The following is a 27,247-nucleotide window of genomic DNA, read 5'->3' on the forward strand; positions in this document are numbered from 1 at the left end:
TATATTAAAGCTGAAAAGGTTATTGGTGAGCTAAATAGTTTGCCATGGTATGCTGCGAACTGCGGACATGCAGGGATGACTTGTGTCTCAGTTAATCCACAGTGAAGTATGCACTTTGTTTTTAGAATCAATGGTGTACAAAACACGGAAAATGGCACCTCTTCATTTATTTTCCTTTCTGTCCACTTCGTCTTCTCACTCCTAATTCACACTTACTTGTCAGTAGCCTCCAATCTACGTCTATCATCCTGCTTCATAGACCACGTTTCCGCGCCGTACAATAACTAAGTTCCATATCAAAGTTTTTACGAGTATTTCCTTAGCATCCTTAATCAACGTCCCTGTCATCAACTCCCTCCTCTTTCTGAAAGCCTCTTTGCCTGGCGCAATTCTTCTCCTTACGTCCCCAATACTTTGACCATTTTGGTCCAAAACACTTCCGAAATACTGAACTTTTCTACCTGCTCTATTTTTGCCCTCCAATTTTAATGTTTAGCTTAACCTTTTTCTTTCTAGAAAATCGCATAACCTTTGTTCAATTAATATTGATTCAATTCCATATCTATCACACTGAATTTCCAATTCACTCAGCAAAGCTTGTAACCCCTTGGCTGACAGACAAATTAGAGATTGGTCATCAGCGAACCTAACAGATTTTACGAATTCCCACCCCACATATATTCCTACCTCCAGTTCTTCCCACTCCTCTATAATCATTTCCTCTGCATACAGGTTGAACAGCAACGGTGATAATGGGCAACTCTGCCTTACACCTCTTCCTAACACTGCCCATCCGGACTCCCCGTTCCCCACCCGCACCTGAGCAGTCTGAGACATGTACAGGTTGCGGATTAGCCTCCTCTCCCTCCAATCTATTCCTATTTTCTGCAATATACTCATTAGTTTTTCCCAAATCACTCTATCAAATGCCTTTTCGAAATCTACGAAACAGGCAAATAGATCCTGATTGCGTTCTATATTCCTCATTTTTAGTGATCTCATTACTGCAACAGCATCACGCGTGCCTCTCCCCTTCCTGAACTGTTCATCCCCTAAGTAATCATTTGTCCTCCTCTCCATCCTCTTGTTGATGATCCTGAGAACAACTTAAGCCGCGTGAGAAATCAAACTTATTGTGCTGTAAGTCCTCACATGACTTAGCCTTTACCTTTTTGGAATAGGAACTAATACTGAAATAACCCAATTATTTACAACAAAATGGCTATCATTGCTAATATTTAATGGTAAAAAATAGTAAATAGATAATATGATGATGTGCGTTATATATTTTGGCATATACTGGCAGCTTTAATGAATTTTCATCTCATTTCCCGCGTGCTTTCAAAATGACCGTTGTCAATCATGCATCAAGGGAAGCAATGCCATACTTTTTCCACCGCGAATCGACGCTCAGAAAAATCTGGCTAATGCTACGGTTGCTGCAGTATCCTTTGCGCACCAAATTAAGGAAATACCATCGGCATTGGCGATGAATATTTGAACATGTCCACTATCTTGTGTAATTATTTGTTCCGTTTATCTACGGCTTATCCATAATGTCGTACATTCGGATCACTTCCGGTCATCGTTATTCCGCATTAATCGAGGTTGCGCCGTGATTGGTGTCAATCATTTGTCGACAATCGTCGTTTAATCTCACCGAGTGATATACCGGGAGCGGCAGTTATATCCGGACGAATTTCAATTTGGATTTAACGCCATATCGTAGCTCCATTGGATGTCGCGATTGGTGTTCTTAAAATCTGTAGGCATCTAGTAAACAGTCATAACCCCAAAAAGGCCGAGATGATACGTATAAGTGCGGAGTACAATCGAAGAGCCGCTATTATCGAAAGTGTTCGCGCTGGGCGTTCGCCCAGTGAAATATTTCGATTCTTCGGATACCCCAGATCAACTGTTTACGATATTGTGGGTGAGTACAATGCTTCGGAGAAGTCTGGGGACTATTATGATTGGAGCGTCGTCGAAAGAGTTACCAATAAGACAAGACACCCTAGTGCGGCATCTCTATGCACTGCTATCGTAGCAGCATTCTCGAATATGGTCAGCGCTGTTTTAAAGAGTGCGTGCGATCGGTTCAGGACAAGATTGGAGGCAGTCATTGCAGCTGAATGGGGTTACATTGAGTAATATTACTCTTTACACATACCACTATTTGGTTTTGTGAAAGATTTTCATTTTCATTTGTATTTTTTTTAAATACATTTGCTTTTAAACAAAAGTTCATTTGTCCGGGTTCAACTGCCGTACCCTGTACTTGAAGTGCGCCTTGTTCCCGGCGAGCGCGCCCTTCCCTTCTCGCCACAATCCTAAGCTCCCATCTCTCTTTCGGATCCAAAGAGTTCCGTCGTGGGACGCCGGCCGAGGACGATGGCCGTTGGCCATCCTCGTCCATCCGCTCCCGGCGCCAGGAGGCCGCCGTGGCGGACAGACTGTCCCGGAGGACGCCTTCGGCGAGTCGCGAGAAGGGCAACACGCCGCCTCCGCTGGAGAGTAAGGCCACGGCCCTCGAGAAGTACGCCACCCTGCCGCGCCGGAGGCAGCAGCAGCACGAGGCCAAGAGGAGCACCCTGGCCAGCGTCCTGGCGGGCAAGCCCCCACCTCCATCCACCGCCCCCCCGTCCTCCTCCTCCTCCGGGGGCCGCAGCGTGTCCGTCAGCCGAGAGCCGAGCCTGAACCGGGCGGCAAGCCTGCGGAGGCAGCGGGTGGCCATGACCTCGTCGATGACCACGTCCTCGACGGGTGGCTACCGCTCGGACGCGGACGACGGAGGCGGCGGGGGCGGGGGAAAGAGTCGCGGGGGTCGGGGGGCCGCCTCCCGGGAGAAGTCTCTGCCGGCATACCCTCGGAGACGGAGGCCGGTGACCATCTACCATGAGGCGGCGGTGCAGACGACCCTGACCAAGAGGGACGTGGAGAGGGCGCTGATGGACAGCAAGGAGAGCCGGAAGGCGAGGAGGAAGACCACCGGGTCCATCGCCACGACCACCAGCTGCGACTGCGAAGTGCAGGTGAGCCTCTTTGCCCCCATTTCCCGCTCCAGTCCATCAAGCCATTGGGAACCTGTTGCGATGCGTCAAAATCTGTGAAAGATATTCTCGTTGGCTCAATCGTTGTGTGTAGAATTTTTGAGATTAACAGACGTCCTTCCCATCTTAGTTATAATATCAATGGATATCATGGTATTTAACGAAACCAAAGGTTCCAAGAAAATGCGGCACATGCCGCGACAGTAACTTTTTGATGGAGTCAACCGCTAATATGCATTGCAAACCAAAGGTGGTTAAAATGATTGAGGGTTTGGAATCACCTTGACTAAGCCCTTTGAATTGTGAAACCCATAGATTAGAATAGATTGATTGACAGTTCTTTTTCCTTAGTCAATTTTGGATTCCCAGGAACATCTGGTAACTAAAAATATCAGCTTTGAGTTTAGCCAAGGGTATCCATTGTCACCTAAATATGAACGGAGGCTTACCGAGGAATAGTAGCTGAATGGTTTACCTGCTTGTCTCCCATATCCCTATACAGTGGATAGCTTTGTGTAAAATAATGATCTTAGAGTGATGATATGAGATTCAGCCAGAAAATTGTCCTTTTAAATCTCTCAATCCAAAACATAAAGTAGATATTTCCAAAGGAAAAGATTTTGAGATCAGTGAGGAACTCTTACGCCAAACCAGACTCATATCCATGCTAAAAAGACTTTGTACTTTAAATCACGTATCTTCTTAAATCAGGTCACTTCTTATATCAGGTATTTATAAACTGAAATGTGAGATTCGCAACACCTTTTACGTCGGTCAGACAGGGAGCAATGTCAAGTTACGTGCCAAGGAACACGCAAGGCGTCACAAAAGTAAGAATACCAACTCTCTCTTTGCTAAGCACCTACTAGAATTCGACCACAGCAGTGACTTTGTCCCAGAAATATTACATATTCTCCCAAAAGGATTGAAAATGGACGTTCTTGAGCAAATGGAGATACGGAGACACCTAGCAAACTCGCAATTGTTCCCTCTCCCCACTCCTTTCTCAGAAACTAGCCTGGAATTGATCAAACCAACCCCTCAACGCACCCGATCGCCCCCAACCCTCTCGGGCCCTCCTTCCTCTTCCCGCCCCCACTCTGCCTCAGCGTTTATTTTCCGGCACTGTTTGTTGATTGAATTTGTACCTGATGATGCCGCAAGTCGGTGAAATGCGTTGTACCTTATAATGAAAATCTGTGGAAAAGTTCAGTATTTTTAGTATGGATATTAAATACTTCCACGAAGTGAAGCCTGAAACAGTGGAATACAAACCAGACTGTTTAAATCCTCTGAAAATTCTATTTCACCCGCACCGCAATGCAGTAAAATCAATCAGTAAATGGTGTCTGCATTGATTTCTTTTCACATTGCACAGGATTCATCTCTTTGCTTCCTTGAAATCACATGAGCATTGTGGGTAGTGTTTCTGATACGTTCATCTTTAATGGGGTTCTGCCTTGTCATGAATTTCCATCAAACTCTGATTTAACCGAACATTTGGCTCTTTTTACCCCATAGAAAGTCCAGGTGGAAGTGATGCCATGGTAAGCTAACCGACTGAAGTATTTGACCAGAAACCAGGGGTTCCAGGTCTGGTGAATGGTTTTTCCACTCTTTAATTTGTTTCTTATTTATTCCGAATAATTATGTAAGAATGAAGCTTTCCACCAAGAAGTTCACAGAGAAATAAAAAAAAAATCATGGAAAAAAAAGAAATGGAATTGATGGACAAGTTAGGTTTAATAGTAGTGGGTCATTTTACTACAATACATTTTTGGAGGAAAACTGGTGCAATGCCATTTGGAAATTCATTAATCCTGTCAAATAGGGCGGTCAAGAATTCTCTGGTGAGGTCAAATAGAATGAGCCCTTAAAGGACGGTCCGAAAGAAATGTTGGCATAATGCTTGAGCAGAGTTGATGTTGAATAGCATGGTTCATCATTGTATGGTGTAATCATGTGATATAAATGGTAATTTTCAGTGTTCGTACCGACCGGCCGGACGCCTTGGGTCTCGCGCAGCGTTGTTTGTGTCCAACGTTTGTTTTCTGTTCGTCGCAATTGCTTACTGTTAAAAATAACAGATCAACAAATTTGCATCAAGTTTTGCTTCAATCTCGGCGAGAGTTGTACCGAGACGTTTGAAATGATACAGAGGGCCTTAAGGAAGGGGATAACGTACTTGATAAAGGAGTGGTATAGGCGGTTTAAAAATGGCCGCACCTGTATGTTGACAGTGAACCTCGTTCTGGCCGACCTTCGCTGACAACAACACCGGAGAACATCGAGTGTGTGCGACTTGCGATTGAAGGTGGTCGTCGATTGAATGTTTGAGGACTATAAAATGATCTAGAAATACCGAAAACTATTGTTTTGGAAATTTTGATTAAGAATTTGGGAATGACTCGCGTGCTTGCGAGATTCATTCCGAAATTGACCACGACCTAGCAGAAAGATCTTCGTAAATTCCTCTCGGGTCCTCCACCGGGTTATATCGTCCATATTGGCCCATATATTGGACGATATAACCCGGTGGAGGACCCGAGAGGAATTTACGCAGCTGATACGCCAGGATAACACCAAATCTTTTATCAGAAAGATCTTCGCTCTGAAATCGCTCAGGACAACTTGGAAATGGTCAGTAATGATGAAAATGTCCTTAAGAAGATTATTACTGGTAATGAATCATGGGCTTATGGTTGTTTATGTTATCCTGAAACTAATCAAGAATCTTCACAGTGGAATCGTCCAGATGAGCCACGGCCGAAAAAAAGCACATCAAAGTCGGAGCCATGTCAAGTCAATTCTGATTATTTTTTTTTCATTGTGAGGGTGTTGTGCACTACGAATTTGCTTCAAGAGGTCAGACGATCAACCATCATCAAATCATTCACCTACTCTCCATTATAATTTTCAACTCATCGGATGTTTCTATACCAAGGCATCATCATCTGTGGTGCAAATTTTCAAAAATTATCTGGCAAACAGTAAGATCCTGTTTTTAAGTGAAATTGCTCGATCATCACCATAGTATATGACCCCTCATCGGCTTGTTAGCATAGCAAAGGGAATATATAGTTCAGGTATTTACAGATTCCAGTCTTTGAAAGCAACCACAATTTTTTTAAATTGACATGTGTTTCAAATAATGATAATCTTGTTAGTCTCTTGAATCTGTGTCTAAGTTCTGTGGGGTTGTAGCCGCAATTTGTTTTAACCTGCTACCAGAGTCATCTGTTTAAAGTAACGTCAATGATTGCCATGACTGTTAATGTAATGGAATCAGTGCGATGTGGCAGTGAATGTGAATGCTGATGTCTCCTCCTGCCACTCCCTCTCAGGCGAGTGAGCTGGAGCCGCTGAGGGTGGATGCATCAACTTGCACGGAGGGCATGCTGGGCCCAGCCGTGAGCAAAGAGGACCTGGAGGGCCTGGAGGCAGAGCGCCAGGTGCTGTCAGAGCAGCTGCGGAAGTTGAGCGAGGCACACTCTCGCCTCGAGGCGGAGTACATGCGCCAGAGCCAGCGTCTCTCGGAGCTGGAAGGGGAGCAGGGCGTGCTGGCTGCTGAGAAGCTGGAGGCAGAAAGGAAACTGAAGGAGTCGATGCGCCGGGTGGCACTGCTCCTGCATGGCTCAACCGTGGAGCCGGTGCGTGGAGGAACACCACCTGCGCCTCCAGAGTGTAAGTGCCCACGGGAGTGATCCGCACCTATGTGCCTTAGAATGTTCAAGCTGCCTTGCAAGCCATGGCAAGAGTGCATGTTGCCTGTATTAGCCTTAACACAATTTGACAGCCTCTTATCAAGTGGTTCTTGTGTCTTGTTCATGGAATTTAGAACTTGAGATTTTAAATCAGATCAATTATGTTTCATCAGATGTGTCAGAAAATGAGACAACCTAATCCAATGCAGTAAATTGCCTGTCTGAGGAATTTCTATGTCTACTTATGTTAGAAAAATTTTTGTCAGCTTAGATTTTTCTTTCACACAATTTTTTTTAAGGTAATCTATGGGTTAAGGTAGGTTTTTGGATGGACACAGCTACCAAGCAAACATTTTGTGACTCCTAACAAAACACAAAATCCATCATCCTACTCTATATCAGGTCCCTCCTCATCTCTGAGTACTTTCATCCTCCCTTCATCCCGTCCAACATCCCTATCCTGTTCCTTCCCTTTCCTCTTTTGCCCAACATTCTCCCCACAATTACAGTCTTCAACATCCCACTGCCGGTCAACACCCCCTTCGTCCACTTTTCCTGCCTCCATAGGATTTCTCCCAACAAACCCCTCTCTTCGCCCACCATACCAAGTACTTCCTCATTTGTTTTCTTCTCTGTCCATTTCACCTTCTCCATTCTTCTCCACACCCACATTTCAAAAGCCTCCAATCTACGTCTATCCTCCTGCTTCAATGACCAAGTTTCCACGCCGTGCATAGCTACGCTCCATATCAAAGTTTTTACGAGTCTTTTCTTAATATCCTTACTCAACGTCCCTGTCATCAACTCCCTCCTCCTTGTGAAAGCCTCTTTGCCTAGCACAATTCTTCTCCTTACGTCCCTACTACTTATGACCGTGTTGGTCCAAAACACTACCGAGATACGTAAACTGTTCACACAATAATGTTGACAAAAATAAATGAATATCTGTGCTTAAATTTCATTTTGGGTTGTGTGTGCTTGTTATCATTTTCAATTTCAAATCATGTTTGTGTGTCACCCTCCATCTTTGTCTGAGGAAGTCAAGTAATTTTTTATCCAACCTACAGGAGGCAATTTCTTTGAATTACAAAAGTTGCCCCTGATGTTGATGAATTGTTAAAACCCTACTCTGGCCTTTGCTTTGAACCATCATGATATAGTTGTACCTCTCGCTGAAAATCGATAGATTTCAGCCATTCAGCTTTGATGGATGATTTTTTCTTTTGTACTGGTTTTGTTTGAAATGTTTTACCAAACCAGTAACTCATGATTGTTTTGTGCAATGCATCTTTTTTTTTATTGTCCTGTAAAATGTTGAACCTCTGGACTTGCATAATTTACAATTTAGATGCAGACAGTATCCTACAAGGAGCAGCACTCAAGGAATAACAAATTATAACAAAAAAGAAATGCATTTTATGCTTTTCTGGGAACAGCTTGTTATTGTGGGAAGTGTGCCCTCTTTTTAAATTTTAATCTAGGTCTGAAGCACTCCTTTGAAATACTTCCAGTGACAATTGCTGCTGGGGATGGTGACAGCAGCCTTGATGAGCTGGAGAGGCACCTCATGGCCTCTGGCCAGGTGTTGTCCCATCAGCAGCATGAAATTGGTGGCCTTCAAAAGATATGCCGTAACCTGCAGAAGGTATGACTGCCATTTTAACTATACTTTTGACTCTGCTTTTAATGTTTCTTCCATCAATTGTTCACTCTTTGTCAAAATACTATCAGAATCTTTATCTGATTTTGTTACCGAGGTAATAATTACATTAGGTATGCGGCAGTAAATTATTGAAGTGATTTGATTTTATCTCTATTTTACTTTAACATTCATATATTTTTGTATTCCCTTTTGTATTGCCAACATTTTTACTTATTACATTTTAGCATGAGCCAATAAATGTAATAAGTGCTCTTATCCTACATATTTTATTAATCTGCATAGGATTTGGACAAGAGCTTCAGCACACAGAAAGTGTTAAAGAGGCAGCTTCATGAAATGGAAGCAGAATCGGCTGAGATGCAAGAATTTCTACTGGCAGAGAAATTGACTCTTGCAGACTCACTTCGTGATTCAGAGGCTGAGGTGAGGAGAGCATTTCTCTTTATACCCTGCATGCCTTCCTCCCTTCTACGATGATTGTATGCTGACCCAAGTAATCATCAGAAAAGTTACTTTTACGTATGCCTGTTTGCTACTTGTTTCACAAAGTACTCTAAAATAGCTGTCAATAGAAATAAGTGGCACCATGTGAGGGGTAATTAATTGTAACTGATGAAATATTTCATTTGAGTCATACTTACGGATGCATAACGTAAGGCATATGCATATGGACAAAAATGTTGACAAAAAAGGGCAGTGGGACTAATGAGTGGATATAAGATATGAGAGATTCATGCTTTTAAGGGGGTGAAAGGCGGGTAAGACCTTAACCTCTAGTGCTCTGAGATTTGGGGATGTTTTGCTGAAGTTGCAAATCATTGTTGACGTGGTCCAAACTCTTGTATTCATGCATGAGTTCTCAAAAATATTTTATTTCTTGCCTGAAGAAGCAAAGCCTTAGTATACAAGGTCTGTTTGGAAATAATCCAGCCATGAAATATTTTGAGGAAAATAGCCTACCTAGAACAATTTCCCCTTCAAAATACTCCCCTTGGGACCTCACACACTTATCCCAGTGCCTTGTCTACTTTTCAAAACAATCGGACAAGCCCTTTTGTGGAATGGTCATCAGCTGCCTCTTTGCATTCTCTTTAATCCTGACAACATCAAGAATTTTGTGGTGTAGTTGCAAGGGACTATCCATCTATCATTGTATGAAATACCAAAACATAAATACAATAATCATTAATGTCATGAATAGTCACTTCCACCAAGTAAGATGTATAAAGAAAACTTAATTAAAGTAAATGTATTATGTTTCAAGTAATGGCTAGTGACTGCAATCTTTGTGAACATGTGGAAAACGACAAAATGAGATAAGGTTAATAACATTTCATATCTTTTCCCATCTACCTGCAGTAATTAAGGGAATAGAACTCCCAAGTTTGAAAATGAAATTTGATCTTGTGCACCTCTTCATCACTTGAGTGAAAATCCTATTCAATGCAGCATTAGACATGCAGGAAATCCTTGATGTGATATGCTTGCCACCGAGTGAAATTAGTTGTGACTTCATTTGGATATCTTCAAATTTGATGTTTAATCTGAATATAGATGGAACCATTTCCAATGTAATTCATTTGATTTTGGCGAAGAGAGATGTATTGATTTGAATATGCTTGTCGGATTATGTTAGCATTGTCACACACACTTCTTCCCAAATGGTTCCCTAAAGCCTGTTGAATGTTCTTCCATTGCTTAGCTATTGGAGCAAGTTTCCCTGGTATGAAATTCCAGTGTAAAACTTGATTTTGGGCAGCAATATGGCGAACTGTGGCCTTTAAATGATTGCCCTGTCGTGGTGTTGGATACAAGTTACATATATTGCTTTCTATTCCATATCAGGAGAGATTGGGATAATATTAACCATGGGCAAAATGTTATATATTGCTAAAAGAGTTGAGAATATGGCTTGTATTACATTGGAAGATTATTAAGTTTTTAAGAAATTTTGAGAAAAATTCAAGTGGGTAATTTTATCATGCACAATTATTTGTGTGAAAAATTCAAGTTAATGGATAGTGAACTCTCCTTTCCTTTTTATCATTCAAAGGTTAATAGGAAAAGGGGGAGTTATCTAAGAAAAATTTATTTTTCTTAAAAAATGACTTTTGAATTCATTGGGCTTTTATTTGGATAAGATTGATGTTCAGACCAATATTGAAAGAAAGCCCAGTTAGTAATGCAGGGACTCTGTGTGTGCAATGTGTGAAAGTTAAATCCCTACCATGTTTGACCAATTGAGAAAGAGTGCTGCACATTCTTGAGGGTTTTTACTCTGGAGATGAGCTCTGCATGTCAACGAATGGTAAAAAATAGGTGTTCATCTTTGATTGCTTGCTGTGGCATTTTTTTTTATTTTGGGAATGGCCTTTGAACTCTTGGTCTATTTTCTTTATGGAACAGATGTCGAACCTGAGGGAGAGATTGTCACGGCAGGAAGAGGAATGCAAACACCTTGTACGGATTAGTGAGCAGAGGAGGTGAGTTACCTTTGGCTGCAGAGCTGAAAGCTTTTAGTTATTCATATTCAAGTGTTTAGCTTCTTCATATTTGAGAATTTATAAAAACAGATGCCTTTATTAATCTGTTCATCAATTTTTTGTTGATGCAACTGAGTGATCAATCACTGTGAGGAAAAAATATTAAATTATTTATTTCCCCAAGTGTCCGGCAACAAGTAAGTGCCGACTAAATAAATGAAATGCCAATTAAGTGTGCGTGGGTCGCGATAGTCCAGGGGTGGAGCATGCCATAATGAGCACAGGGAAAGGAACTGCCCCCCCTCCCACCCTGATGTGTGAATTTCAGACGCTGTCGGGCTTAGTACTGGGTGAACTCTACCATCACCAACCTTCGGGTTGATTACTGTGTTTATGGTTTTTTAATTATGTGTGAAAAACATATTATTAATAACTATTGCTAAAAACCTTTTTTCAACAAAAATAACATTCGTCTATTAACCAGATACTCTTTTATTTATGATTTATAATAATTAATTCATTCTCTTTGAATGATTTTCACTGGAGCATTACTTATCTAAGAATTGTAGTTTTGCGTGCATATATTTCTCAGTTACTTAAATTAACTTCCATTTTAATTTGCAGAAGAGTGCCTACAAATTTGGCATTCCTGTAAATTTGATTTTCATGTGTGGTCCTCCATTTGAAAGTCGTTTCCTTGAACAGTGAACTTGTCTCATGTGAATAAGACTTCATGACTGGGCTATAAGCATGCAGCCCTCAATTATTCAATTCACAATGATCTGAACTTAAAGAAATACACACTCTCTGTTATCCTTGTGTGTGCTAAAGTATGAATTTAATACTAAGTAATAAGAACAACTCATTACTGGAGTATTGTTAATTATTCCCTAGCACTCTTAGGAGACTGGTTCACAAAAAAGGAGCCTACAATTAAAAAAACCAACTATATGCAAATCAAGCAAAAAAAAAAGAAAACCCCAAAATGGATCTTTTTATCAAAGATTATCTTCTGATGAAAGGTATCAGTGCTAACTTTTTGTGTTTAATAATTGATGAAAGCTTAAACAGGAATGAACATATTAGGCTTTTATGCTGTTAACTTTCCAGAATTTCTTATTCCCTGAGAAACCTAGTAAAGGTTGTAGAATAAGCAGTTTTCAAAGCAGCCTACTTTGGTGATTTATGATTTTCTAGTGCGCTATGGAATACTTTTTTAGGCTCTGCTGCGGGTATTGACAAAATATCCACCATGTAAAACAGAGTTATAAAATACATGGCCGGCATTTCTAAAAGAGAATCATGAAGACCTCATTTAAAAAATTTTACCATTAGCATGTTTATGCATACATCATATACATGTGGATATTCGAGAAAACCTGTGTATATTGAAAAAAATGATAGTATCCATGATTATGCCACAGGATAAAGAAAGAAGGTGAATTTGATGCTGCATTCCACTTCTTTTTTTCAAAAGGGACTCCTTTATGCTGGCATTAAAACTTATAATCATTTGCCAGCAGGTATGAAAGATACCAGCTCATATGAGATGTTCAAATCCATGTTAAAATCTCTTTTAATCAAGGATTGTTTTTATTATCTAAATGAATATTTTTCATCAAGGTATGATAATTTTATCATAACCATTTCTCATATATATGTGTGTTTATATATTTTTTGTTTTCCTGTAATATATATTTATCTTATATTTTACCATTGTAAAACAACAAGATGAAAAAAATAATAAATAATACTGGAGCTTTAATCATGATAGAAATAATGCATGAAATGTGTATATTGCAATTTGATTACAACTTTGTCAATGCAGAGGGGTGTGATAATGGCCAAATGAGAGAATTTTTGTTGATGGTCAATATGAGAAAGTTCAGAACAAGTTAAGATTCAAAACTCATTTTTTTTTCATTTTCATTTTTGTCTGCCATCCTGTGAGCATTTTCCTCAAGCATTAAGACGTCATGTGACATCTAGTGGCTAGCAATAAAGGCATCAGTACCAATACAACAAATTTTTAATTTCAAAAAAATCATTTGCTGGATTGTTGTAATGTGCCATTAATATTTTAGATCGCTGGGTCACCTCAATGCATTATCCGATGCAATTTAATTGCTGTTGTTGAACTTGTAGCTCCATCAGTGATGGTATTAATACTAAATCATAAATGTCTACGCAATATTGTCATCCAAAAAGTCACGTACCCTTTTATGATAACTGTCATGAAAGTTGCTTTTTGTTTTCCATGGCTAATGACCAATTCTTAGTGATTATTGTTAGATACTGAGGATAAAAACTGCACTGAATGTAACATTTCTGTAGCTGGAAGTGAAACTGAGGATCTTTCAGCCAATAATGGTTCCATCCCTCAATTAAAGTGGTAAAGGGAAAACTAACTTTTGAAGGTTCCCATGGTGCCACATGTTAATTCGACCTGGTGTTTGGGCATAGAATTATTTTATAACAAGACTGCTGTTTTAATTAAGAGAATCACCCATCCAACTCTTTACCTGCAGGCAAGAGAATCTGGCACTGCAGGCGCGGTTGACAGGTGTGGAGCGTCGTGGCCGGGAACTGCTCTTGCAACAGGGTGCAGCAGTGTCCGGGGCCTCAGTGGCACTCTCGGGCCTCAGCTCACGCCTGGATGGGCTTGTGGAACAGTTGGTTGCAGGCTATGGGATCTCAGAGCAGGAACTAGAGGTATATAGTGCATAAGAGAAGGAGTTTTTGTCCGATACAGGGCAATAATGAGTTTTTAAGAGGAAGAGAGGTCTTGGAGAGTAGGATTATGAAAAGAAGTTAAAGTTCATGATAGGCGTGAAAACATTTGTGTTTGTGTACATAATTGGTTATGCACTGTGGTGAAAAGATTTTAACTACTCATGTTTGCAAAATCCAGGAGCATGTTGTATGTTGACAGACGTTCCAGAAATAAGTTATGGTGACTAATTTTAGCCGGTCTTAATATTCTGAACTCTGACTTTCAATTCTTAATTTTAGACTTGGTAAGCAGGTTACAATTGGGATTCTATGTGTAAATATCATTGCATTGTGATGATTTTATTTTTATTTCATTAGCAATAGTTCTGTTACATACTTTAATTTTTTGAAAGTGTTCATGGAACTTCTAACGCTTGCTTTGAATTTCTTCCTGCCATTGAGATCATTGCTAAAAACAGATTCGCATAACTGAGACTCCGTGTACCTGTCTGTCTTTACATACCTAGTGACAACATTCAACTCTCGCCTCAAAGATACATAAATATATTAAGTAACGTTATCTGTTGTGGGTTGATCTGCTGTTAACTTATAATTCTGAAGGCTTGCTTTCAGTTGATATTGCTCGATCTGATCGGTGGATTATGAAATGAATTTAAAGTTTCACATGAAATTAAGAGACCCTGAATACTATTTGGAAGGTCCTGTAAAAGCCAATGTTGAGTTTAGGTTAATTCTTCATCATTTTCTGCAGTATTTTATCCATATAAATCATCTAAATAAGTACATCCCCCGACAATTAAGCCCTGAGCCATTGAGTACCTTTTCGATGCATTAATATCGTACATTTATCACTCATCATTTATGTGTAGTGTCCTGTGCATGCCATTCCTTACATGTACAATTGAAATGGGTGTCCATTCTGTATATAATTGATTGTAAGCTGACTCCAGGTTTCTTCATTGGTCCCTCAGGATATGAGTAGGTCTGCATATGCACTACTCTACAAGGAAGAAAAAGTGATGGTTTTGCTCTGTTGTTGTGTTATGGATTTAATGAGCTCTAGCACTTCCATGCCTTGGAAAACATTGGGGGAAACAATCTTTTCAAATTGATTCGAATCATTTTGTTTACAAGTTCACAGTTGAGAAGAGTTTCAATATCACTCGAGATGTTCATGATCAAGCATTTTTCATAGTTGAAGAAAATTAAAATAATATAGGAATTTATAGAAATTGGATTCATTGCTATGCATCTTGATAGAGATTCCTCCATCCGTATCATCTAATCAATAACATACAAGAGCGTTTGCTTTAAATAATGTGACTAGGTCTTTTCATTTATATCAGTTTCATCCCATACAACATGAGATGTCATCATATGAATGCTATTAATAAATACATAAAATATTTGGTTAGCCATTGGTTATCATTGGCATCTTGGAAATCCCTTATTCACTTGTCTCTGTATAAATATTTTAGGGCCATTTTGTTTGTGGCCATTGAACAATATATCACAACTATACAGGTTTTTATAATTCCATTATGCAAACAATATGTCTTTTGTTATGATGCTGGCACAATTGCTACTGAGATGAATCCATAAAAATTAGGGAAAGAAGAACCCCAATGTCTGTGAAATTTCTGATGACATCAAATTCAAGGTATGCATGTACAAAAATACATCAAAATCCATCCTATTCATGCATTATCTGCTTTTGATCATAATTTTCATGATCTGCCAAATGATATGAATCATTAATGACACATTTTCTTTCAAATGAGCCTGGGAACTGTGCAGTAACACTTCAGCTCCTGGCACTAAAGATAGCTTCATTTAACTTTCATCAAAACTGAAGACCAGAGCGAAGGAACATTTTCAGTCACATTTTCCAGTGGAGTGATTCTAAATATCATAATATTCAACTATTCTGTCCAGGTATTACTTAATGGTTTATACTGTGGACTTATCAGGTTTCTTTTCTGTTCAACTTAACCATTGATGGTATCTTTTTAATCTGCTTACTAAGATTTATTCAATCTGAAAAGTGGCAGCAAAATTTGCTGGTAAAAAATGGACTTAGCAACACGTTTCTTCTCAGTGGTCTTCAGTTACTTGAGGTTTCAGTTACTCTTTATGACATCTTCTTGCTTGCTTGGCAGAATGCAGCTTACCCAGAATTCTCAATTTTCTCATAAAAAGCTTAATGGATCTGCTCCGAAAAGAGGAGTAAAGGATGGCTTTGTAACTCCATGGATGTGTTCACTGGCACTCCCCTGAAGTCTTTTGTGTCATTTTGGACCCAGGGGAGAGTAAAAAAACTTTAGCAAGGGAATACTGAGCAAGTGGTAGAGATGACTGATGCTGATACGGTGATTGACTTTTGTGTGTAGAAATTATGCTCAGAAAAGTAATGGATGCAAAGACTTAAAAAAAAAAAAAAAAAAAAATTGGTTTGTAGAAAAGGAAAAATAGTCTCTAAAAGTATGTCATGCCATTTTAATTCCTGCGAATATTAGTATTAGGTCTTTCAAAGCCTTAATTACTGTATTTCAGTCCAAACCTGTGGGATACTCTTACTGTATCCTTCTCCATAAAAAGTGGTCCCCAAATATTTCCAACAATTTTTGAGAAAAGTAACTTTGTGAAGAATCAATAATGAAACATTTATTTGATGAAGATTTGAGTCTAGTTCAAAATGTATTTTGAAGATTCACATAATTTTTATTCATCCTATGAACTGGGTAGGAAAAAAATCAAAAAAAGTTTAAATATATACATTTAAAAACAATGAAAAGCAAAAAGCATCCAATCCAAATTTTTTGAGAATTCTTTCATTTGCAATGAAAAATGACATAAATTTCTTTTTTTGTTATGGAACCCCCAAAAATGAAAGAATATTTTCTTTTACTCAGATTTAAACAATAGGCACTTTCACTCTTAATTTTTTTTGTTGCCACTCCATATTCATTATATTCATATTTGTAGACACATAATGTTTACATGTCTGTTCTAGAATTTATCAATCAAACTTCATTGGAGGTAAATGTGGAAATGAAAAATGGTTTACATTCATGGTTTACCAGTCGTTGCTTTTGTTGCAGTGTGACATCTATAAGCCATAATTGATTTAGTTGATTAATTTAACTTTATAATTGGCATTGGTGGACAGAAGGGAAAACAGATGAGTTGGTGCTAGGCATGGTGACAGGGAAGGAGAGGGGATTGTAGGGAGAAATCCAAAGAAGACAGGGAGGATGGATGCTGGGCGTTTTGATCGGCTATCGGATGCTGAAGACTCTGATATTGGGGAGAATGTTAGGCAAGCAAGGAAGGGGAAAAAATAGGATAGGGATGTTGGGCAGGAAGGAAGGAAGTATGCAGAGATGAAGAAAGACTCACTTGTAGTGCCCGATGTCAGAGTGTGTTTTGCTAAGGAACACAAGGGATTTATCGCTGTACTAAATGCCAGTTCATGGAATTACAAACTTATAATTGCTAGTCTTCATTATATATTCCTTACCATGTAATTAAATTAGCATCAATTGCTACATCTTGCTTGGCATTTTTTCAATGAATGCATAAACTATTTTGTAATGAAGCTGCTAGCCATTTAACACCTTTTTAACTGCTAAGTAACAGCAATATTTACCCCTTTTATTTGGCATTCCTGCAGAGCATGGGATCCAATCGATGGTGTATTTCATTTTGTTTACCATATTGTGTTGAATTATCCTCACTTTACTTTAATAAATATATAGTAAGTAGAGTCCTAAAAAAATGTAGACGGAGAATAACTTTAAATGAGAATAATTTATGATATAATATGTACATAGTAAGATTTATGTCAGTTTATAAACTATTACCCTTCTAATATTTGAGTTTTGCTAATTTAATTTATCTAACCTAATTGACTCCTATTTATAAGTAATGATTTTTATTATTCTCCTTAGGCCTCCCTATTTGTGTTGATGAGCTAATGTTTGCATTACCTATTTCTGTCAAGCTTTGACCTTGCCAGTGTGTAATCCCATACATGTAATTTTCATATTTCTTTGTCCTTGACCTAGAATAGCCTGATTAGTTTGCCTATCTTCAGAGTAGAATGAAAGTTTTATAATTGTAGCTTTTCCTTTTATTTTGCTTCAGCCAGTGGCTTGTTCCCTAGGTAAGTTTCATCCCTTGAATCAAATTATTATAATTTTGTTTAATTTACTTCCCTTCCAAAGATTTCCCTTTGAAGGATTATCCATTAACTTAGGGCCAGATTATACATCCTGTTTGTTTCATGACTGCATTTTGATTTGCATAGTTGTAAAACTTATAAACTCTACTTATTACTTGTAAGAAATTAAGTGTTATGTGTGGTTCATTTGGAAAGTAAATTAAAGATGGAGGAATGTGAATATAGTTTATTATAATTGGGAGTGCACATCACTCTTACGCTTAGCAGTTGAACTTGAGTCCACAATAGTCGACATGTAAATAGTGTCATGAATGGTGAATGTTAAACATGTCTCCCTACATCACAATTTGCATGGCCAAAATAATACATGGCGAAGCTTTTATTGATAATATTTGTGATGTGGTTCTGATTGTCTATGCCCACCAAACAAAACCAAATAAGCACAATGCACTTTTGCTCCACAGGTTACCACTTGTCAGACAGTGTGGAGGTCAGAAAGCATTTCATTGGAAAGCACTTGCATAAATAAAAGTTTTTAAAATTTTAAAAAGTGAAACATTCATAATCAATTGTCTTGTGTTCATTTGCAAATAAAGGTGGCCATTAAGTCAGGGTTCTCATTCAATGGAATGGAGTTGCATTAACAGTCAATGGTGTGCAAAGGACTCTCCTCCCCAGTGTTTGTTATTCATGTGTCATCTAGATCAGTAAAACCCCTGCATGTTGATGTCCTGGAATCATTTGAGTGTACTGATCATTTGAATCAAATCCCTGTCATTCGGTGTCCCTGAATCATCTGAGTTATGTGATATAATGTGCTGTTTTCACTGTGGAATTTTCTCCAGTGTACCAATTAATTACCGCTGAGAATGAAGTTGAATGTGGAATGGCTTAAATCTCTTGCATCCCTTAGCATCACATTTGCTGTATTCCATCATGTGTCAGAGGTTCCATCTTTAATACCTGTGTGAGTGATGGCAAAAGCTATTGCAGCAAACTTTGTTCTGTCTCTGCAGGGTTTATAGGCTTCCCTTTTTTTTTGGAACTCTCTGAAATATGTCTGAGCCAATTTATGGACGGCTCTTATCACCTAGATCTCCTAGAATATCTCAAATAGCAAGTTCATCTAGAAAAATGTAGTGCACTAATTGGAAGCATTTTTTACCATAAAATTCAACAGTGCGTTTATTTATTTCATCCAATTTGTTAACATCTATAAGTCAAAGGCAGTCATTTACTTTAATTTGCCTACTAACGATTACTTCATTAAATTCGGAATCTAAGGATAACATAAAATACACAGTGGTGGCCCACTTCCTTCATATTTTCATGAGAAAGTGAGTTATTATATTGTTTATGATGCAATGAAAGTAACACATATGTGTATATGTATTCCATAACTTCCTGGGTATTTGTTTCAAAAAATATTTAAATGCTACATTGAATGGGCAACAAACATACTTACAGTTGATCACATAGTATTTTTCTCCTTAGTGACCTCTGGACAATACTTTTTATCACATAACTGGCAAACTATTGAATCAAAGTACGTAATTATAACAATTAGGTTGACTTTTGAGGACCGCATGTCAATAGCATTATCATAAAGTCATCGGGGCACATTCACAAAGCCATTATCAGAGTTTACATATTATTACCCCCATCATTTTCTTACTTTTCTGCATTCTGCATCTCAATGTGTTCAATTCAGGAACAAATAAAGGGGAACCTTGCTTAACAAGCATAATTCATGCCAGAATTTTACTCTTTATGCAAAATGCACAAAGAGTGAAACATTTTTCCCATCTACATTATTGTAAAATATTATAACGCATCCAAAAAATGTTATTTAAGGTTTATTAGAAGAAAATTATGTACAAGGGCTGTCAAGAAATCAACTCATATTTTGGTCTAGTGGTGGGTAGTACTAGAGACACCACCTTGGTGTCTAAACATTCCTACTCTCTGTATCCATCCTGTGGTGGTAGTGTGCAAACTGTGGTTGTTCTATGCTCACACTGTGAATGGGTAAAATGTGCACTGCTTTATGAAATCCCATGAGTTGTCAGCAAACAGTGTCCAGAAAGTAACTTACGTTTTATAATAATGTATGAACTTAAAATTGAGGCATTTATCAATACGATATGCAAGCTTTTCAATTCTCTCTCTGAGGAAATCTGCCGCCTTACATAATGACCTTTTGTTTCCACCAGCATGCAGTTCTGCGTCTCTTTAGAAGCGCTGTGTTGCAAGCCACATCTAGCGAGAGATCTGTAATCGTAAATTGGTGATTTTCATAAATTTTTTTGTTCATTTTCACCATCAGTTCACAAGGCTAGACCAACCACTGCAGTCCTCATCGTGAACTTTGGAGAACTGCCTCGCTCCACTTTCACCCATTATTCCGTCTCCAACAAACACTTCACAAAGTTGCGTATGAATTTAAATTGGCTTGTGGTATTTTACCAGTGAAAACCTGATCACAGATCACACTTCTCAACTCTTGGGAATTTCTGCTGTGGAGTATATTTTAGCAGTTTGCAATGTGAGCAAAGTAGAAAAACTGCAGCCTGCATACATTACCGCAGCAGATGCGTACTGAGTGTAGGGACGTGTAGACACCATGATGGTGGCTCTAACCCTACCCACCGCAACGCTAGACCGAAATATAAGTTACTCTCTAGTCAGTCCCTGTATATGTTACTTAGGATCCTGAAATATGTTCTTCTATCATGGAAAGAGCCAACCTGGAATGTTCATTCAATTTGCAGAAAATATTGGAATCATTGGTTTTTTTTCATGATACATGCCTAATCCATGCTTCAAGATTTGGTTAAAATGCAAGCTTAATGGAAAAATTCAAAATCATCCGACATTTGGAGATCCTTCATCTATTGATCAAACAAGGTGCCAGCAAGTTACCTCCCACAGTCATGTCATGCTGTAATCATGAAAAACACTGGACATGTTTTTTTTTTTTGCTTTTTAATGCAGAATGAGAATTTGCCATCAGCCATCCCTCATCTCAAAATTCTAGGCTTCACATGTAAGGGCCTCACACATGGCCATGTAGAAGTACCTCTCAAGTACCCTGCGAAATGGGTAGAGGGTCACTCAGAAGGTAAGGGTTGGTCTCCAGAGGTCAGCTTTTCTGACAGTCAATTGATATTTAATATCCGAGGTACAGGGATTTAAAAAAAATCATTGAGAAAAGTTTAAGAAAAATAGATTTATTTATTGCTGTAATGCCTCAAAATTCTTCAAAGTACATTCCTTTAGCGTCGACATAATTTTGCCAGCGGCTCCAGACTCGAAAGTAGGAGTATTCCGGACGGTCCTTCTTAAGGGTATAATTGTGCAAGCTTCTTTGACGGCACTTTAGGTCCCCTGGTGGTGTCTTTTGAGGGAGGATTTCACTTTTGGAAATAGTCTGCTGGTGCCAAGTCGGGACTTTCCAAAACATCGGGGTCTTCTTCAATGCGTTGCAGGTCTTCGCAAGCAGACCCTCGATTTTGCTTTTGGTCGTCCTCTACACTCTCTCGGTTATCTTTCAAGAACTTACTACCTTGATCGAAAAGTTCCCGGAATAACCACCGTGTGGCGCTCCCATCGTTCCGATTTGAGTTCTGTTTTTTTTGTTAAATTGGTACATCTGTTGTTGATATTCCCTTTAAATCTTAGTGTCATAACTTGACATTTGCAAAAGTTACGGTCGGTTTTCGGTATGTCCATCAGTGCTTCCTGCGATTTTTCCATTACTTCCTCTCGGCTGCTAAAACACGTTCCCCGTAATGGTTTTTTAACTCGATTGAACAGAAAGAAGTCACAGGGAGCCAAATCAGGTGAATTCGGTGGCTGTTGGATGGTATTTGTTGCATTTTTCGTCAAAAAATTACGAATAATGATAGCACTGTGCGACGGTGCGTTATCATGGTGCAAACTCCACGAGTTTTCTGCCCACATTTCTGGTCTCTTTCGGCGAATTGCTTCACGCAAACGTCTCATAACGCCCAAATAATACTCTTTGTTTACTGTCTGGCCTTCTGGCAAAAATTCATGATGCACTACACCGTTGTAATCCATGAAAACCGTCAGCATTGCCTTCTTTTTTGACTGAAAACGACGTGGTTTTTTTGGTCACGGCTCATTTGGTGAACGCCATTCACTTGCCTGATGTCTGGATTGCGTGTCGTACTCATAAACCCACGTCTCGTCTCCAGTAATGATCCTTTTGATGAATGTGGGATCGGATTCAGCCTCGCAAATCATGTCTTTTGCGACGTCAACACGGTCTCTTTTTTGCATGAAATTGAGGTCTTTTGGCACCAACTTTGCTGCTACACGACGGAAACCCAAATCATTAACCACAATGTCTTGGGCGGATCCATAGGCAATGTTCAAGTCCTCCGCTATTTCTCTGATGGTTAATTTGCGGTTAATGACCAACATTTCTTTTACTTTATCAATTTTTTCACCGACTTTCGATGTCGATGGTCTGCCACTGCGTTCATCATCTTCGATTGACTCACGACCACTTCTGAACCGCTCGTGCCACTGGTAAACGACCGTTTTTTTTAGAGAATCGTTGCCGAAACACTTTTCCAACATTTCCAACGTCCGTGCGCCACTAAATCCGTTTTTTACGCAAAATTTAATACAAGTTCGTTGTTGCAAATTTAAATCCATTTCTGCAATTGTAAAAAATCGCCAACACACACAGAGATAGATGTACTCTTGGCTACGTAACTTTTGCAAATGTCAAGTTATGACACTAAGATTTAAAGGGAATATCAACAACAGATGTACCAATTTAACAAAAAAAACAGAACTCAAATCGGAACGATGGGAGCGCCACACGGTGGTTATTCCGGGAACTTTTTGTTCAAGGTAGTATGTCACTTGAAAACTGCAGTTTCTGACATGCTTACATCCTTGAACACTGGGCAAATCATGTGCAATAGCTCCATACCCGAATCAATTAGTCAAATACAAAATTTGATGGCGTACTTCTGTGCAATCGTTCGCTGCATTTTGAGCTTGCACCAATTCACTCGACAGGAATCAATTTAAAGTACGATCAAGCCTGAACAAACGCTCGCAGGCGATTGGCGCTTAGCGCGTGTTGAAGGTCAAACCCCCCAACAACGAGCCTGCGCGGTGTGACGTACAGTCACGCCAGGAAAAAATTGTTCCCGTTAATTATACATGTGTTTATACAAACCATGTAGGTGTTGCTACCCCGTACTTTGGCCATCATAAATTAGTTACCGATCTCTGGCCCTGGTTAAAACAAGATAACAGGACAGAAATGTTAACTCACCCCCTCCTGCTCTCTCACAGGATGTTATATTCCATAACGAGGCGTACACACAGAGCAGCAGCGTGGAGGCGAGTCCGGAGAAGAAGCGGGCGGCGCCGACGGAAGTCCCGGCGCCCCGCCCTTCGCGACGCCGCTCGCCCGCCTCCCCGGGCGCCGGCGCCTCGTTCGTGTCCGCCGTGATCAGCGCCATCAAGAGCGCCGCGGCGCCCTTCTCGTACCGTGCGACGCCACCGCCGCTACCGGACCCCACTTCGTCCTCCTCCGAGGCGACGGCCCCAGCCGCCGCCACTTCGCTCCCGTCCCCGGCGGCGGTCGACGAGCCTGAGGAGGAAGAGGAGGAGGAAGGGCTGCTGCCCCCGCCGCCCCCGGCCCGCCTGGCGGGCAGCGAGTCCCTGCAGAACCTATCGCGGGCGATAATGCAGCGACAAGTGACGGAGAACGAGGAGGAGGAGGACTCTCTACCGCTGTCGCCACCTCACACCTCGCCCCTCTCCACCTCCTCGTCGCCGTCGGAGGAGGCGGCGGCCGAGGGAGGGGCCGAGGGCGGGGCCAAGGGGGCAGTTGGGGCGGGAGGAGGTGGGGAGGGCGGTCGGTCGACGCCCCTGACGCCTCCGCCTGGCGCCGACTCCCTCGTCGACCAGGTCATCGAGGTTGACAACCTGCTCACCAAGCTTCTCAAGGTCCTTCGTATCATCCAGATGGAGAATGACACCTACCTGGAGGAGGTGCACGAGGAAAGGTGGGCTCCAAAGGTCGGCTGACCTTCTTTCAATTCATTCCTCCCTCACCAATGGTAATTCTTTGGAAACCCCAGAAGCCCTTTCCTCTCTCTCTCCAGATGGACCCTTCCAAATGGCTTCTAAACGTTCTCCAATAATTTGTACTCTTCAACATTCCATGACCTCTCATTATTTCTGGTATCTTCCTTTTCCTTCTTTGAATCTCTCCCACCATCCTTCTTCATTTCTTACCTTGCCTTGGAATACTTTATTTGTTGCCCAATACATTCAAGAAATTTTTCCCCATCTTCTCCTCGTCACGTCTCAAAACCCTTGTATTAAAAGTCTACAATCTTGCCAAATTGACCATATTTATGAGGGACAGAGTATGCTATGCTCTCCATTCAAATTAAAGTTTATGAATATATTAGTTTTTTCAAGCCATCTCCTCTTTATCTGTTCTCAGGACTTGCTTTTTCTCATTACATAAAAGGTGTTTCCCAAAAGGAGTCAGGACTGAGTTGATTAAAAAAAATTTAATGCCAGAATAGATGCGTTCAATCAAAATTCTTTGAAATAGCACCCTTGTGCTTCCTCACGCCATTGTCAGAGGGTTTTCCATGCCTTGTTTGCATTCTGGAAGCTGTCACCCAGAATTCAGCTAAGCTCCCTCGTCAAGGCCTGTGGTAATGCATCTGCTGTGCTGTGGTGACATTCTTTCAGCCCGGATTTGTGGCGGGGAAGAGGAAGAAGTCTGGTGGGGCATCGTCTGCAAAATTTGGATCCTCACTCACATGGTTGAGAAGCTCTTGGCAGATTTGCGTGCAAGTTTCCGTTGTTCGTCAAAATTGCCCTCGCGGCACCAAATTCGCGCACCCTTTTCTCACACTCCTTATATGCCAATCTGGTCATTGACCTCCAGAATCATGTCTCCAAGACTACTCTTTTCATTTGCTTTGCTTTTCCAATAGTCCCCAAGTCTGATCTATAAGCCCCACATTAACGCAGTTGAGTACTATGACCGATTAGAACAAACATTCCCTTTCATGGTTCTCACCACTCTTCCTTCCTGTTCCAATACTCGTTATGGGTTGTAGAAAAGGAGACTGATAATCTAAAAAATGATATCAATGAAGATCAGCCCAGGAGCAAAAAATTTCATTTAATGTTGGTTCATATTGTGGATCACACAAGTTAGCTTCATACATGTTTTTAGTTGGTTAAATCAGTAGTGAATAACTCCTTAAAAATTGTAAGAAAAATATATAAATTACAAATTCAGGTGTGATGTGGTGGAGCTGGTCCATAATAACAGAGACAAAGACTGTTACAACGTTCCACTAAATAAAAATTTATTCACGACCAGTTTCAATGCACTGCATAATTTTTAAGTGAAGCTCTCACTGTACTGGTTCCATCTCCCTGCGGTGTGCGGAGAAGGAGTGGTGGCGGTGTTCTGTGGTGTTGGTGTGGGGTCCGTTGGCCGATCAGTCTCTTTTGTTGAGGATCATCCCAGTGCCAAGAGTTGATTCAGTTAGTGGGAGGTTGGTGTCTTCCTATGTTGAGTTGGGACTAACGTTGTGTGAACGGCTGGTCTCAGGGAAGTGTCTGTCTGTGGGGGGAGGGGAGGAGGGAGAGAAAAGGTCCATCCTCCACCGGGATAAACCCTGGTTGTTCAACTGTTAGTTTTGTTATACTATGGTTTGGTTTGGGATGGGGTGAGGCAAGAAGATGGAGGGGATGGATATATAGGTTCCTTTTGGCGACAGGTGCAAGATGGCTTAATTGAATGTTATTGCAAGTAATGGGGAGTGAGACTGAAATAAATTTTCATTTAACAACAGGTCGTTTTGGATCTTGTGTTTAGTAATTTGTAATTGTTCGATGGCATCTAGTTTCTTCCCTTTTTCTTTGACATGTAGAATTTTAGGTTTGAAGTTGTATTTGTGATCAGTTTTAATCATGTGTTTTGCGACCAGTGAAGATTCATCTCCTTTCTGTGGTTGCTTTTGGTGCTCGTTTGCTCTTGTTTTGAAGTCCCTGCCTGTTTGGCCAATGTATTCAGTGGGGCAGGAGTGACACATCAGTTCATATGTATTCATTCACACTTTTCCAAATCCTATCCACTTTGTCTTTTGAATTGCTCAATAGCGTGGATAGGTTTAGAGGGGTGTAAAGGGAAACTCGGTATTTATATTTCGGGGAATCTTTTGGCTATTTTATTTGACTGGTTGCCGATGTAGGGGAGCCTGCACAAACGTTGTGAGTTTTGGGTGGAGGGAGATGTATCCGGGATTAAAGAAGTTATGCTCTGCGATGCTTTGATTTCCCTCTTTTTGTGTAATAGTGTGTCTATTAGGTTTATACGTTGTTGATGGCTATAGTTTTAACGGTGTTTAGTTATTTTTCGTAATGGGATTATTTAAGTGGGATGTTGAGGAGTCTGAGTAGCATCGAGTGGAAGCTGGCTAGTTTGTGTCGATAGAGTGCAGGGAGTTATGTGGTATAACTTGGTATGTGGATGTGGGCTTCCTGTAAATTGAGAATTGTGATCATCTAGAATGTTAATTGAGTTATTCTGTTCTGGTTCCATGGTAAATATTATGCTTTTGTGTACCGAGTTTAAAATTGAAACAAAGGCGTCCATTGATTCCTTTCCAGCAGCAAAGAATGTCATTTACGAAACGGAACCAGTAGATAGCATTTCCAGAAATACTTTGAATGTGACTAAATTATCTCACTCTGCAAAAGTATCCCATGGATATTCTCTTGAAGAATATGGAAATTTGAAAACACTCTAATTTAAAAAGTTGTCTTTGGTGTTGGTACAAGTTTTGTTGTTCTTTTACAGGGCTCATCTTACTGAAAAGGTTCATGCTGAAGCAAAGAAGAACAGTAAAGCACAGGATCAGCTTCACAGCTGGGAGCAGATGGGTGCAAGACTTCGGTCTGAGCTGAGTGAAGCACTGACCACACTCCAGAAGCGTACCATGGAGCTGGATGAAGCCCGAATTCAACTGTCACAGCTTCAGGAGGAAGCCTTTGTGAGTACTGAAAAATTCTAGAATTATCAGGATGACATTTCATTGTGGCATTCATATGTAATACTAAAAGCATGGCGATCAGATCAGCAACACTTGGTAGTCTGACTAGTGGCAGTTTTAGAAATATAGTCAAACTGAAGCTGTGCATGTCGCTTGTATTATTGGGAGAGGATTGCTTTTTTGTAAGCCTTATCTCTCAAAAGACTGCTATTAAAGTTACAGCTATATCCATCATGTGATTTCATTTCCACAGTCTTTTAAAGCAACAAAGTTTTTTTATTAACTAAAATGGAAGAAATGAATGTCAGGTAGTGATTATACATGTCTATTAAAAAGATTTAACACTGA

The 27,247-nt window shown here is 40.1% G+C and overlaps 1 protein-coding gene across 1 annotated transcript in view; it reads left to right on the forward strand.

Moving 5' to 3' along the window:
- Positions 1 to 27,247, forward strand: part of corn (microtubule-binding protein cornetto) — a 38,841-nt gene that overhangs the window by 3,642 nt on the left and 7,952 nt on the right. Inside the window, exons 3-10 of the mRNA XM_071590598.1 lie at positions 2,362 to 3,032; positions 6,395 to 6,734; positions 8,266 to 8,399; positions 8,700 to 8,840; positions 10,824 to 10,900; positions 13,429 to 13,612; positions 23,157 to 23,875; positions 26,707 to 26,899. Coding sequence (XP_071446699.1) covers positions 2,733 to 3,032; positions 6,395 to 6,734; positions 8,266 to 8,399; positions 8,700 to 8,840; positions 10,824 to 10,900; positions 13,429 to 13,612; positions 23,157 to 23,875; positions 26,707 to 26,899 — 2,088 coding nt within the window. The 5' untranslated portion in view covers positions 2,362 to 2,732. The remainder of the gene's footprint in view (positions 1 to 2,361; positions 3,033 to 6,394; positions 6,735 to 8,265; positions 8,400 to 8,699; positions 8,841 to 10,823; positions 10,901 to 13,428; positions 13,613 to 23,156; positions 23,876 to 26,706; positions 26,900 to 27,247) is intronic.

This window comes from Hetaerina americana, unplaced genomic scaffold (assembly GCF_022747635.1).
Source record: "Hetaerina americana unplaced genomic scaffold, ioHetAmer1.1.p SCAF_4, whole genome shotgun sequence".
Classification (NCBI taxonomy): domain Eukaryota; kingdom Metazoa; phylum Arthropoda; class Insecta; order Odonata; family Calopterygidae; genus Hetaerina; species Hetaerina americana.